The 14,288-nt window shown below is 56.6% G+C and overlaps 2 protein-coding genes across 6 annotated transcripts in view; one reads left to right on the forward strand and one right to left on the reverse strand.

Annotated features, from left to right (window-relative positions):
- Nucleotides 1–3,251: 3,251 nt before the first annotated feature.
- Nucleotides 3,252–10,154, forward strand: LOC104692054 (5-hydroxytryptamine receptor 3A-like). 2 transcript variants are annotated; one of them, XM_010403783.4, is made up of 9 exons: nucleotides 3,252–3,421; nucleotides 5,400–5,566; nucleotides 5,706–5,750; nucleotides 6,095–6,204; nucleotides 6,785–6,954; nucleotides 7,175–7,335; nucleotides 7,576–7,786; nucleotides 7,936–8,169; nucleotides 8,343–10,154. In XM_010403783.4, the coding sequence occupies exons 1-9, from the start codon at nucleotides 3,355–3,357 to the stop codon at nucleotides 8,639–8,641; spliced, it is 1,464 nt and encodes a 487-aa protein (XP_010402085.1). In that variant the 5' UTR covers nucleotides 3,252–3,354; the 3' UTR covers nucleotides 8,642–10,154. The 2 variants fall into 2 exon arrangements, with proteins under 2 accessions (XP_010402085.1, XP_010402086.1); XM_010403784.4 differs by having other exon boundaries at nucleotides 5,403–5,566.
- A 1,055-nt stretch (nucleotides 10,155–11,209) lies between these two features.
- Nucleotides 11,210–14,288, reverse strand: part of ZBTB16 (zinc finger and BTB domain containing 16) — a 54,974-nt gene continuing 51,895 nt past the window's right edge. For all 4 annotated transcript variants that reach the window (XM_039564897.1, XM_039564898.1, XM_039564895.1 and 1 more), the window contains exon 7: nucleotides 11,210–14,121. In XM_039564897.1, the coding sequence (XP_039420831.1) occupies nucleotides 13,892–14,121 (230 nt within the window). In that variant the 3' untranslated portion in view covers nucleotides 11,210–13,891. The remainder of the gene's footprint in view (nucleotides 14,122–14,288) is intronic.

Raw genomic sequence — 14,288 nt, forward strand, 5'->3', positions numbered from 1 at the left:
AAGTGCTTTAAAAATAAAACCCTCAGAGTGGACTGTCTTCTGTCACTGTGCCCTCTAGGGCTGTCCCCACACCCTGCAGCATGTCCAGCCTCTCAAGCATTGCCACAGTCCTCCATGGATTGAATTCCAAGAGAAACAAGAGGCAGAAGACTTTTCTGCAAGACTTTTTCAGACACGAGGCTTTTACATCAAGGCAGTCATCGTGTGCACAATCCTTGCTGCAAACCTGCTTTGGGGATGGGGACTTTTCCAAGGTGGTAGCATGCAGCCACAACAGCACTGGAGCCCCCTGTCCCTCTCCTGGCCAGTAAGCCTCCAGCACAGGTCTCCTTCAAAAGTAAAAGGTAAAAGGAAAAGACAGCCATACAAGAAAAAACAGCCAAGTCTCAGCTCTCAGCAAGGCAATTCTTGCCTGACCTTGGATGGTGCTCAGCCTGTGATGCATAGTTGCCGTCCCACTCAGTATCAGCCATATCTCCTTCATTAACAGCAATGGGCTCCAAATACCTTCATGTACTTATTATTACCTGGCTTTAATGGTAATGAAATGGTAGAAGAATATTGCAAACACCTGAAGGGTGTCTAATGGAAGAGAGGACTTGAAAGGAAAGCGCTCCCATCCCTTCTCTGGGGGATTTAAAAGCATTGGGCTCCTTCACTGGGGTGAGGACGGGCTTGGTACCTGCAATGGGCAATTTTTGGCTTCTCCAAGGGCCATGCAGTTTGCGCCCACGGGACAAAGCTACCAGCATCCCCAAATTAAATTAAATTAGCCAAGGGCACCACACTGAGCAGCTGTTCATGGCATTTGGTCTGTGCTTCGGTCTTGGAGCTGCACAAGGCGAGTGCCAGAGGAGAGATCCTGTATGTCCCCCAGGACCTTTGCAGTGATCCAGGGATCCCTGAGGACCACTGTCCCTGGGTACAGGGCCCCATGGGAGTGGGGGCTGCTGTGAGCCTGGTCATGCCCATGCCGGCAGCCCTGCCTGCCTGCAGTGTTTATTTCATGTCTCGCAGCGTTAAATCATAGCAGACATGCAATTCGGGGAGCATGAGGCTCCGTAATGGGCGGCCTCAGGCGTGTGATGGGGCCGGGGCCATCAGGCAGCTGTGCTGCCAGGGCTCCTTGCTGATGCTTTATTGCTTCTGACGCTCCAAACGCGCTCTGAAAGGCGAACCCTGGCAGCCTGGAGGAGTAGCTGCTTCCGTCTCCTGCCCGCTCCGAACCGGCAAGCAACACAATTGAGGCCTCCCTCCCTGTTCCCGCTGTGGTCCCCAGCCTGGCTACAACACCCCATCCTGCACAGGGCCCAGCCATGCTCCTGCCACAGCCTGACAGCCCCCAGCACATTCCATGGCACGGGGTGGGAGCTGCTGAAGGAATACAGTGCATAATGCTGCACACCCAGGACTTGGGATGAGGTCAGGTTGGGGTGAGGAGGGAATGCAGGGCGTCACTTGTGCCATCACATGCTGGGGATCTTGTGCTTGTGCCCCTGTGCTCCCCCCAGCCTCTGAGATCGCTGCAGCTCTGGGCTAAATACCTGCTTGCCCAGCCAGGGAACCTGCTTGCAGCGTGGCTGCTCCAGGAGAGAGGCCTGAGTGCCCATCCCAGTGCAGAGATGCTGCCATGCCTGGCTGCAGCGGAGCCTGGACAGGACGTGGGTCTGAGCTGTGGGAAGCCCCAGGCACTGAGCACTTCGATTCCCAGAAAAGCAATTACCGTGCAGCAGATTACAGGGCTAATAAAATCCCATTATGCTATTTCGGAAAGTAAATCTGATCTGGGCGCTGCCGATTGATATCAGCCATCCCACAAAATGTCCTGCAAGAGCCCCCTGCGTGCGCGCGTAACATGAGGCTACAGTAGATCATGCTAATTAGATATCCAATAACAGGAGGGCTGATAGGAACTACATTAAAATCTCTTTAAGTTGAAGATGTAAAACCCAAGGGAGAAAATTCAGTTAATGATGCTGCAGCAGAGGCTCCACTGGAGCAGTCCACGTCCCCTTGGCCTCATCCTGCCGGCTGCAGACGCAGGAGGCTGGAGGAGAGGGGGCAGAGTGGGGCACAGTCCCCAGCACCATGGCGGCGCTGCCCGTGATTTTCATTACCCAGATTCAATAAGGGGAGAGTGCTGTGAGCTGCTGGCGCTCCTTGGGAGGTGACTTGCCAGCCACTAACGGAGCTGAGAAATCAAATTAGCCCCAGCTCTGCTCTTGCTCTCTCCCTGACACCGCTGTTGGCAGCCAAGGGGGAGTTCATCAGGGCCCCGCACTAATTCTTATCTCGTTTAAGTGACTCCATGCCGGCATCTGATGCAATTTGCTCTACGCCACTGCTGCAGGCTTTGGTCCCTGCCCGCTGCTTCCCCAGGATTTCCAGCAGCTGGCAGCTTTGTGGGAGCACGGGCACCTGCAACACACACAAGGACAGTGTAGACATTGAGGAATACAGAAGATTATAGAGGCTGAGGGTCGAGGGAAGGCTCCCCTGCCGGGTAGAGGGACATTGCCCAGCCCAAGGCTATGATGCTGTCACATGGAGGGATGAATGGGCAGCCTGAGCAGGGAACCCATGCATGGGTGGACACCGAGGGCCTTTTGACTCTCAGTAATACCTGACCAGGCTTTGCTTCTAGTCTTGTTTGCCCCAAGGTGTTAAATATTTTGGGAAACTGATACCAGTAGGAAGCACTTTGTTTGCTGAAATTTACAGCAAATGCAAATTGCTGCGGTGAAAATGGACCCCGGTGTAGGTGCAGGTCTGAGGGTTTGGGGGAAAGCTGCTGCCCCAGGCTGCACGTGCGGCCCCCACCTGCGACTGTCAGAGCCACTGTCAGTGGGACAGACCCACCTGCTGCAGGGTGTGAAGGGCAGCCCGGTACCTCCAGAGCTCCCCTCTCCCCTGCTGATGGAAACCCACCCTGTGTCAGTACCACATCCCTGGACAGGCTCCCCTCCCCTGCCTCTCAGAGGATTTACCCCGTCTTTCCAACTGCTGAGGATCTCCTGGCACAGCCCTGGCACCTGCAGCACCCTCTCCCCCCATCGTGCCCCCCACTGCCCATGGGCGTGATGTACAACCCCAAAATCTGCTTTGCCACAACCAGGCGCCTGGGCAGAGGACGGGGAAGCTCTTTGAAAGCTGGGCGGGGGTGGGGGGATAGCGGGGTGGGCCCCTCTCGCATCCTCCCAGCCTGAAACTTGATGCAGCGGGAGAGGCTGATCGCGAGATTAATTGGGCGTTCTCAAAAACCCGACGGCGGGGGGAAAGCCATACGAGTGCCGCCTTCCTCCCTGCTCCGCTCAGTCCTCCGCCGAGCCGGCGGCGGCTGGAGCCAGCGGATCCATGGTGCCCACGGCTCTCGGGGCGCTCCTGGCCCTGCTGCCGCTGGCCTCGACGCTGCAGAGCCCAGGTAAGGTGAGGGACCCGTGGGCAGAGCTGGGGAGCTGAGGCAGAGCGGGTTGCTCCTGGCACGGAGCAGCAGCTTCCCAGAACCTGAGCCGTGCTGAGTGGCAGGCAAAGGCTGCTTTTAAGGAAGCCTTCATGCTACTGGGAAGCGACATACCTGGGAGAAGCTGGAGCATGGGAGAGCTCCGGTGCGGAGCCTGAAGGTGCATCCTGCCTGGGTAACGCTGGCAGCAACGCAACGGGGCATTAGAACCCAGCTCTACGATGTGGGTTCGTCACTGCGGGGTCTTGAGGTACTCTAGAGCTGTGCCAAGAGACAGCCCTGAGGACAGAGAGAGACATGGGGGTCTCCTGTCTGCACCCCACTGCCTGAGAGGTGCTGCCCGAGCCCCCTGCCTGATGAAGGGCTTTCTCCGATATAATGCTTAGTCCGTCATAACCTAGAGCTGGGTTTTGGGCATGATGCTGTGCCTATAGTTTGTAATTGCAGCTCTGCACAGTGCAAAATTGACGGCCAACATATTCCCTTGTTATTCCATTGTTATTTTCTTACCTAATATTCCTGGGAAATAGCACAAAAATCCTTGTGCTGTTTTGCACCAGCACAGCTGAAAGTGTTCAGCAGGCTAGTGACTCAAATCTCTGGATAGGTCATGTAGCTCCTGTCACCCAACTCCCAAACCTTCTCCCACCGTTAGCACACCAAAGGTGGCAGAAAAGGAGTGGGAACAGTGATACTCTCACCCTGGCAATGCCGGCCAGGAGGCAGGAAGGGCTGTGCAGACAGATCCCCATGTGTCAGGGCTGTGCCAGGGTTGTGCCGAGTTGCAGCAGGTGAGTTGCCAGCACAATCCTGGCACAGCTTTGGGCTGAGCAGACCAGCGTGGTGTCTGGAGAAGAGGCAAAGAGCATCTGAGGTGAACCCAGCCCAGTCCTCCTCTGCAAAGCCATTTCCCTGCTGCCAAAGCATCCTGACGCAGACCTGGGTGGCATGGATGTGAGGAGGAGAAGGTGTGAGGAGGAGTGCAAGCGTGAGCCAGCTGCCATCAGCTGCAGCAGGAAAGGCCCCTTGGCCCAAGCTGTGGTGATGGCAGCACCTGTTATTTCCTCGCCTCACCCTAATTGCTGCCTCTCCCCCCATCTCGCTGCCTCTGTCGGTTCATACCTGCCTGGGTGAGCATCATGCACCTGGCTGGCTCCCCAGTATTACCGCTAGTGAGCAATGTCAGAGGGGCTGAGGCTGCTGCTTTTTCTTTTTTTTAGCTTAAAATACAGAATAAAATTCCCTTCCAGCAGCTTTTCCCAAGTTCTTGTAGATCTATTCCAATTAGTCTCTTCCATTATGCTGGAATTGGACTCTGGGGCTGGGTGTGCTGTAGAGCACAGCCACAAGTGTAGCACTGCTGCCCTGGTCCAGCCGTGGCTTTCCAGCTGCCTTGCGTTCCAGCTGCCTGGCAGTGAGGACATGGTGCTGAAAGCAATTTGGCCTTGATTGATGCTGCTGTCACCAGTCAAGGGACTGTTTTCACAGGAAGCAAACACCAAGATACCTAATAAATGAATTTAGCATCCTGCTTCATCTCTAACCTTCACCGCCTCCACCTGCTGAACAAAAAACGGGCCCTCGAGGGAGTGAGTGGTATGAAACTTACCCAGGGGCAGTGTGTCCCTCGTGGTCCCTGCTGCTGCTGTCCTGGCACCTGTCCAGAAAGACGGAGGCTGGCAGCTGTGCCCTCTGAGGCTGGGGAAGGTCACAGCGCTGACCACCTGCACAGCACACACATATTAGGTGATGGTTCTGGTTGGCCAGGCTTGTTTCCCATCAGGATGCTCCTATTTAACTTGAATAGGAAATCCCAACAGGTAAGTGAGGGCTGGCAGCTGGCAGCATCCCGCAGCCCATGGCACACCGCAGGGTGATGGCAGCCGCTGCCCCAGTGCGAGCAGCCTCCCTCGCTCCCTCCCTTCCTCCCTCTGCTAAGCAGGTACCCAGCACAGGGGCCGGATGCCGGAGCCGTCCGAACCCACCCTGCGCCGCCTGTCCCACTACCTCCTGGCCCACTACCAGAAGGGCAGCCGGCCTGTGCGGGACTGGCGAACGACCACTAATGTGGCCATCGACCTCATGGTCTATGCCATCCTCAGTGTGGTGAGTCTTCTGCTCCCATCTGCATGTGTCCACAGGGAGGGGACTGGTACCTGGCATGCAACGTACCCCCAGCATGCTCTGCCCATCTTCCGAAGTGTAAATGTCCCTGCTCTGACACTGTGTGCTCATCTTCCCACAGGATGAGAAGAACCAGGTGCTGACCACCTACATCTGGTACAGGCAGGTGAGTAGCCGTGAAACCTCACCCCTTCCTTGCTGGGCCCCCCTCCCCCCCCCAGGGTCAAGTACCCCCAAAACCCCATGTTTTCCTGTGGGAGAAGCGTGCAGTCCTGCAGGAGAGCAGTGAGGGGAAACCTATCCTGGGGGCTGGCGAGACCTCTGTAGCACATGAACCTCAAGGCTCAGCTTTCATGCTCCATCTTCTGCACTGTTTGGTGTTGTGTGAGCTGAAGGATAACTCCTCCCTCCCTCCTATGGGTGGGAAGATTGCTTGGTGCTAGTCTGGGGTCTGTGTGCTGGCAGAGTGGAAGGACCTCACCCACCAAGTCCCCTCTCCCTTGTCCCCAGCACTGGACAGATGAGTTCCTCAGGTGGGACCCAGCTCGCTTCGACAACCTGACGCAGATCTCCCTCCCCGTAGAGAGCATCTGGGTGCCCGACATCCTCATCAATGAGTTGTGAGTGCAGCCAAAGTCCGGAGCGAGATAGCCTGGGACTGGAACTCCCTCGCCCACCATGGGCACGTACCGTCCCATGCTTTGTATTCCTGGCACAGAGCTGGCAGCCTCCCCACATCAGGGAACTGCAGATGGGGATCGGCTCGGCAGTTGGGCCATTTCCAATGCTGGCTAACCACAACCATTGTTAATTACCCTCACTGTGCTGGGGGTGAGATCCAGATATCAGGAGAAAGGCTTTGTGAAGACAGTACAATGCAAGGGCAGCTGCAGAGCTGCTGGCTCTTCCCATGAAGCTATCTGGTGTCCTTCCCACTCCGTGGGGATTTAAGTTGTTCCCACTGCCTCCTGAGGGTTCTGGGACAATGACACAGACACTTCTCGGGCTGGGAGAAAGCAGCAGTCTGGGCAGTGCAGAGGTGATGCCAGGTAGAAATGCCTGCAAGGATATTACCAAAAAAGCAGAACGGGGGGCAAATCCCTGTCTCTTGGGCAGTTCCCCCCTGAAATGCTATTTGACAGAAGGAACCCCTGCCCAGAGTGCTCTCCAGTCCACATCTCTGTCCCTCATGTCCCCCAGTGTGGATGTTGGAAAGTCCCCGCACGTCCCCTATGTTTATGTCAGCCATCACGGGGAGGTGCAGAACCTCAAACCCATCCAGGTGATGACCGCCTGCAGCCTGGACATCTACAGCTTCCCCTTCGACGTCCAGAACTGCTCGCTCACCTTCACCAGCTGGCTGCACCACAGTGAGTGCCGGGACGCCCACGGCTGGGGGACTCGAGGGAGCGGGCAGGACCTCCGCTGGGCCGGAGCTCCGTGCAGGAGGCAACTCGTCCCTCTAGATGGCCCCAGCGGATCGGGGAAGGGTGCAGGGGCGGGCAGGCACGCAGCCGGTGTGGAGGTGCCGGCAGCTGCCGGCGCTTTGGGCAGGGCACCCCTAGTTCTCACCTCTCCTCCGCCCCCCAGTTCGTGATATCAACCTCTCGCTGTGGCGTCAGCCGGAGCTGGTCAAGTTCGACCGAAGTGTCTTCATGAACCAGGGCGAATGGGAGCTGCTCTACGTCCTCAGCCGCTTCCAGGAGTTCAGTGTCAAGAGCAGTGACAGCTATGCTGAGATGAAGTTCTACGTAAGAGCCTTTGGCCACCGTGTTTCTCAGGGATACGGCACGAGGGAAGGGTCTTGCCCCATCCCTGTCGCTGCTCTGTGCTGCAGCTCCTGCCTGCAGGTGGGAGGCTCCCGGTAGTGGGCCCTTCCTCTGGCTCACCTTAGTGCCTCCCACCATCCTCACCTGCCTTGGCAAAGAGCCACACCAGCTGCAAGCCTCATTTCAACCCTTCACAGCCTTTTCTGTCTCTCTGTCCTGCAGGTAGTCATCCGGAGACGCCCCCTCTTCTACACCGTCAGCCTGCTGCTCCCCAGCATCTTTCTGATGGTTATGGACATTGTGGGCTTCTACCTTCCTCCCCACAGTGGTGAGAGGGTCTCTTTCAAGATCACTCTCCTGCTGGGCTACTCGGTTTTCCTCATTATTGTGTCCGACACATTGCCAGCTACTGCCGTCGGCACCCCGTTGATAGGTACGGTGGTTCTACACGCCTATCCAACTGCCACGGCAGTCGTGAGCAGAGACCACAGGGCCCTGAGAGTTGAGCAGGGAGGATTTGCTTGGGCCTGTGCTCTGTGCATGAGCCTTTGCAGGTCACTCACCTCACTGATGCCTCTGCAGGCATCTACTTTGTGGTGTGCATGGCACTGCTCGTCATCAGCCTGACGGAAACCATCCTGATCGTGCGCCTGGTGCACAAGCAAGACCTGCAACCCCATGTCCCTGAGTGGGTGAAACACCTGCTGCTGGAACGAGCCACCATCCTGCTCTGTGTCTGGGACAGGAAGAAATTCAGCCAAAGCAGGACGCAAAGCTTGGACATCTCCAGGCAGGTGGAGAACAATGACAGCACAGGTAAGGGTTGCACAGAGAGGGCCTGTGGGATCTGAAGGAGTCTAAGTGCTCTGTAGCCATCGACACCAACATAGCCCCTGTTTGGATGGTGAACTGGGTGCCTAGTTCATCCTCAGAAACCCCAGTTCCCCATCTTAATAGGTTTTTCACATTTGCTTCTTTTGATCCCTCAGCCAAGCTGACCCCCTACGGCTGTGAGGACCCCCGGGAGTGCGGGTCAGTGGGGGGCACGAGGTCCACACTGGCCTTTGCTGGCCGGACAGAGGGCTTAGCAGCACTGCAGGAGGTCCTGCGCGAGACCACGGCTATCCGCCAGCTTCTGGAGAAACGCGAGGAATTCCGCGATGTCGCCCGCGAGTGGCTGCAAGTGGGCTACGTGTTGGATGTCCTGCTGTTCCGGGTATACTTGGCAGCCGTCCTGGCTTACAGCATCACACTGGGCACCCTCTGGTCGGTGTGGCGGGATGCCTGAGCAATGCCCGTTGTTCAGGGCGGGAGACGGGGGACCTCACTCTGGCACGTTGTCCCTGGCTCTGGGATTCGCCAGTGTCTGTCCACCCAGGCGGGCACATCTCTCACGTCCCTCAGCTCTGCAGCGGGAAGGCAGAGCTGAGCAGGAGCCCCCAGGACTCCATGACCCTGCCCAAAGCTCTCTGCATGCTTCCCCTGCCACCCCCGGGAGCGCCCCCGGCCCGGCCCGGCCCGGCCACGGCCGCAGCTTCAGCACCGCGGACAGCGGCGCCGCCGCCCGGCCCAGCCGCCTCCCGACCGGGGGTCCCCCGGCCTCGGGTGGGGTCCCCCCTGCCCCGGGGGATCCCCACCGCCACAGGGGTCCCGCTGTCCTCGGCTCCCCTACCCCTCACCCCGGCTGCTGCCTTTATTCCCTACCCCGGGCCCCCGGGTACGCTTGCCCAGCAGATCCCCACCATGCTTGCGCTCAGCAGTTTCAGCAAACTGGGAGAGACCCAGTGTCAGGCCGCGGACAAACCGGGATGGCAACGGGGCGGATTCCGCGAGCACGCGGTACTGGGAGAGATGCCATCACAGCTGCGGTAGGTCCCAGCTCCTGCTGTCGATCTGCCCCTGCCAGGGCAGAGGCACAAGGTGAAGAGCAGAGGAAAGTGCTGTAGATGCTGCAAGGGCCCATCCCATGCTCTAGGAGCATCTCTGCATATAGTGGGCCTGCAGGTGATGGGAGACAGGTGGATCGACACCACCTGGCTCTCACACATCCGCCCTCAAACACACCAGCCCCAGAACAAGACTCCCGCTCACCATCCCAGAGCCATCACCTGCAGGAAAACTTACCTCTGAGTGACGGGGGCTGAGGACGGGTGGAGTGGGCTCCTGCCAGCGCCGGCCCGCACTAATGCACTGATGGTCTGTAAGTGGCTGCCTATTGATGAGGTGTCCAGTTAAAGAGTTCGTGAGACACTAAATCAGCCCATTGATCCTGCTGAGATCGATGGTGCTACAGACCTGATCAGTGCAGCAGGCAATTAACACCCTCTGGAATGAGCTGCCTTCGTGTAACATCAAACGCTCCAACAGACAAATCCAATGGGGCCATTGACCCGGGTGTGCGATGCCGCCCAGCCCATGTGTTTGATGAGGGGATTGGGCAGCAAGACTCCTGAGCCAGCCTTGCCAATCCCTCTCCTGCCCACCGTGACCCTGAAGTCCCCCAGGGCTGCACTGCAAGATTCTCACCTGTGCTGCTGTATCCCATGGAACGTTTTGGTCCTTATCCTTGTCCTCCCCGTGCTAGGAAGCCATCATGCACCCAACCTAACCTCCTCAAGCAGCTCAGCGGTCCTTTCCCCTGGAAGGACAGGTTGCCCATGCTGGAGGAAAGATTGATTCTCCCTTTGCCCTCTTGCTACTTTGGGAAGTGCTGCATGCGGGAAAAAGTTCCAGGCATCTCTCTGAGAGGAGCTTGGATTTTCCTCTTTAAAAAAAAAAAAAAATCAATAAATCTGAATCTAATCTCCTAATAAAGGTTTAATGAGGACATAATGTTGATGGAACAGAACATTGTTGCAGCATAATCGCTCCCAGCTGCTGTGTGAGTGTGCACACAAAGGCCCGGTCCTACCACGATTTCCCCGTTATTGTAACAACGCCTTTGTGCCAGGCTGAACGCCGGCAAGGGGCTTTGCCCCCCCTTCTCCTGGGGTGCTGCAGCCCGCAGGTTGCTCACAGCAGGACCACCTCTGCTTGCCCCAAACTGGACCAAAGTTCCTCACCACTTGCCCAAAGCCTTCCTGGAAGAGCTGTGTTGGGGTGGACTGGGGGACGCAGGACCACCATCAGGACCTTGGAATGGACACGCAGCCCCTCAAACCTGCTGGGAAATGCAGGGGCAGGGGATGAGCCTGGCCTTGACACTGGCACATGCCATCCATCCCTGGGAAAAACTAAATTATGCTCTGGACTTGGTGACTCCAACTGTGCTGTAACAAATGTCTAATAGCATCACAAGGCCGAGGCTGGCGGTGGACAGGACCCGTCGGGCACAGGCACGGCTGGGTGGTGATGGCAGCACCCACTTGGCCCAGCTGCGGTGTGCGGTGTTGTGCGGTTTGCCACAGCACAAAAGGAGAGCAGGCGCTGCCGTTAATGTAGTCAGTAAATAAATAAAGGAGGGCTTAAGCTTAGTGTACAGCAATCAGTCGGGAACTACAGGATAATTAACGCAGCGGGGGGCCGGACGGCTCTGCAGGCAGGTTTAAATGAACGAGTTCACTTTCATTGAGGCAAACTTGCTCCGCTCCCTGGTGAGCCACATGGGCAGGCAGCAGCACAAGGCAGCATGCTGTGGATGCTCCCTGTCTGTGGGGACACTGACAGTCCAGGGAGAGCCCCTGCCCACTGGGGTTGGTTTAGGACTAGGACCTCGCGATTCCGCCTCAGAACAGGCACCCCCGAACTCACCACCGTGGGTACCCCCACGGCTCACCCCAAGCTTGTGGAATGCATCCTTCCTCCTCCTCCTCCTCCTCTTCCTCCTCTCGGCAGGCACAGGAACAGGAGACAGCAGGCCGAGACAACGGAATTAACTTTATTGGTAGTTTTTTTGTTTTCTAACTGCAGATTCAAGGTATACAACTGAACATTGCTATTTTCCTTATGAGACTTATAAATAAAAATACAAAAAATGTTTACTACAAAAAAATCTACCGTTAGTAGGATGTAAAAAATATTCTCTTTGCTATAGAAGGCACGAACTTCACTTAGTGACACATGGAGAGAAAAAAACCTGCAGCAGTATATTCTCTTTTTTTTGTCTTTTTTTTTTCCTCTGTCAGAAACACTGAAGTCTTACAAAGAAATGCATCTGAATCTACACAGGACGAAGGCAGATGCGGAGAGCTGCAACTAGGAGACACCACAACTGGTTTTTTTTTTTTTTTCTTTTTCTTTATTTTTCAGGAAACTTTTAGCTAACGGCATCTGTGGCTAGAGGACAGAGAGAGGACTTGCAAGCAGAACCGCAGGGGAGCGAACGGCGAGGGGAGACAGGAAAAGTCATACAAAAAATAGGAGCTGATAGATACTCTGAGAAAACCAAAGGGGAACTTGGGCACCTTCTGCGCCCGGGCTCAGAGAGGTGCTGAGGTAGACGGAACGAGGACAGCGACGGACCCGAACCACGAGCGGCAACACAGAGCAACGGGACGGGCAGGCGGGCGCTCACGACACTGACAACAAGCCAGGGGAGAGGGAGCCCGGGACCACGGGGCCCCGTGCGGCGCTTGGTCCTCACTGCTATGATACACATATATATACTTATATATATATATATGGAGAGGTGGCGGGGGCTGCGCCACGGCAAACAGTGCAGGGACGTGCGCCCAGGATACGGCAGCATCATTCCAATGCTGACCCCAACACTGTTGCAATGGGGGCTGTGTCTCTGAGGGAGAGGGATGGTGAGATGGAAGGGGAGGTTAAAGCAAAAAAAAAAGAGCCACATGAGCTCGGCCATGTGCTCCATGGCACCATGGCACCCGCGTCTGGCAGCGCCAGGACACCACAGGGGCCTGCCGTGCACATGCCAGAAATTGCAGCAACTTTCTGTGTGAAAGAACTGTTTACTCTTTTTAATATTTTTTCTGTTTTTTTCTTAGGCACAACAATTAAACGAGCCGTTCTCCACAGTCACATCCCGGATTGTACAGCAGCGGTGTCCACCCTGCGCAGAGCAGCAACGGTCCCACGCGCAGAGGCACACGCACGTGCGAAGCCGGACTGGGGCGCGAGGGAGGATGCTGCTCCCACAGCCGTATCCCTGCTTGGCACCAGGAGAGGTGGGATGGGCACCCCAAACCCAGAGGTTTGTGTCCCTCCAAACTGTATCCAGACACTGTCCCACTCTCCCCAACCCCTCCTCCCCCTTTTCACCCAAACGCAGCAAAACGACAAAAAAAGAGCCACGGGATGGAACCACCAAGCCCGTGGCTGCGCAGGAGAAACACAACAAAAACGAACACAAGAGGTAGCTTCAGAACCAACACCCCCAGCCCCATGGGGCCAGGCAAAAAATACCAGTTTTGGTAAGGATAATGCACAACAGGAGGTGGGCAGGGACACCACTGCCCCACCACCTCTCCACCATCAATGCTGGGCACATGGCTGGTGCACCCCAGCCATGCCGTCCCCTGTCCCTCCCAAATCAATAAAAGCTCATGAGGTCACAAAAAAACGAGGTAATTTCAAGTAAAATGTGCTAAACGTGGAAATATTCCAAAAGAAAGTTCAAAAAAACCCCAAAAAAAAGCAAAGAAAGTGGCGAGCAAAGCTGCCTGCCACCGGACACCCCTTGCTTGTGGGCTCCTGCGGCTGAGGGCTGGGCAAAAAACCCCACACGTGGCACCTTCCAGGTGCCCCAAATCAGCAGAAGAAAAGAGGATCCCTGCATTCGGAGTGATGCCACATACTAACAGCCCCAACAGTGGCACTGACTGCACATCACCAAACCAACTGCATCTCCCCATGGGGGGGCTTCACTCTTGCCCTGGGAAGGCAGGGAAGGAGGGAGAAATGCATAGAGAGGTCTTTGGTCATGGGGAGAGCAGCAGCCTCCTGTGCCCCTTGAGCCCACCCAGACACCAGGCAACACCTCAAGGCAGCCTGGCTCACAGCCAGCTCCCTGCCCCAAACACCCTCCTCTGGCCAGGATCCCCCCAGGACGCTCTTGCCAAAGCATTTGTGGCTCTCCTGCCTGCAATGCCACAGCCTGGGAGCATGAGAACCTGCCAGAATGGGGCCCAAGCCTCACACGGGAGCTCAGGTCTTCTGCAGGGCATCTACGGCAGGGTCTACGCAGTGACACAGGACACCAGGAATTAAAGCCTTCCCAGAGCACTGGCTGTACTCACACTTTCAGGGAAGCGCCTCTTTACTACATGGTCTTCCCAGCAGCACCAGTGGCCAATGCCAAGGGTGATGGAGGGGCTGGCCCGGGGTTGCAAAGGGTGAAATCTGCCCTGCAGCAAGGGTGCGAGGGCAGCAGGCGCATGAGCAGCTGGGACAGCAGTGTGGATGGGGCTGGGGAAGGGGCTGGTGCATCCCTCGCTCCAGCATGAGCTGCAGGATCCTTCCGGTGAGAAGAAATGAATGAGAACTGAAAACAAACAAGGCCATGGATGCTGCGGGTTTGGTGGGATTTTTTTTGCCCAGTCATCTGCCACTTGGCCCTGCTGCCCCTGTGCCTCCTCCCTTAGACATAGCAGAGGTAGAGATAGGTCTTCTCTATCCGCCAGTCGGTGGGGATCTCCTCTGGTTTGTGGCCCTTCATGTGCTTCTGCATGGCGGAGAGGCTGGGGCAGTACTCCAGGCAGATGGTGCACTGGTAGGGGGAAGCGCCATTGTGGGTCCGAAGGTGTTTGATCATGGCCGAGTAGTCCCGGGAGCGCTGGTGGCACAGCTTGCACTCAAACGGCTTCTCGCCTGTGGGAGACAGGGATACAGGGGTGTCAGCGGGGGCTCGGGGTCTCCAGGTGCTAATCAACTGCCCGGCATCGATGCTGCTGCAGCGGGCACAGCCGATAACCAAGTAATGAACAGCAGAACCAATGTGACTATTGATCCCCTGTTTATGATAGTAACGTGCCGGT

Source organism: Corvus cornix, chromosome 24 (assembly GCF_000738735.6).
Source record: "Corvus cornix cornix isolate S_Up_H32 chromosome 24, ASM73873v5, whole genome shotgun sequence".
NCBI classification, from domain to species: domain Eukaryota; kingdom Metazoa; phylum Chordata; class Aves; order Passeriformes; family Corvidae; genus Corvus; species Corvus cornix.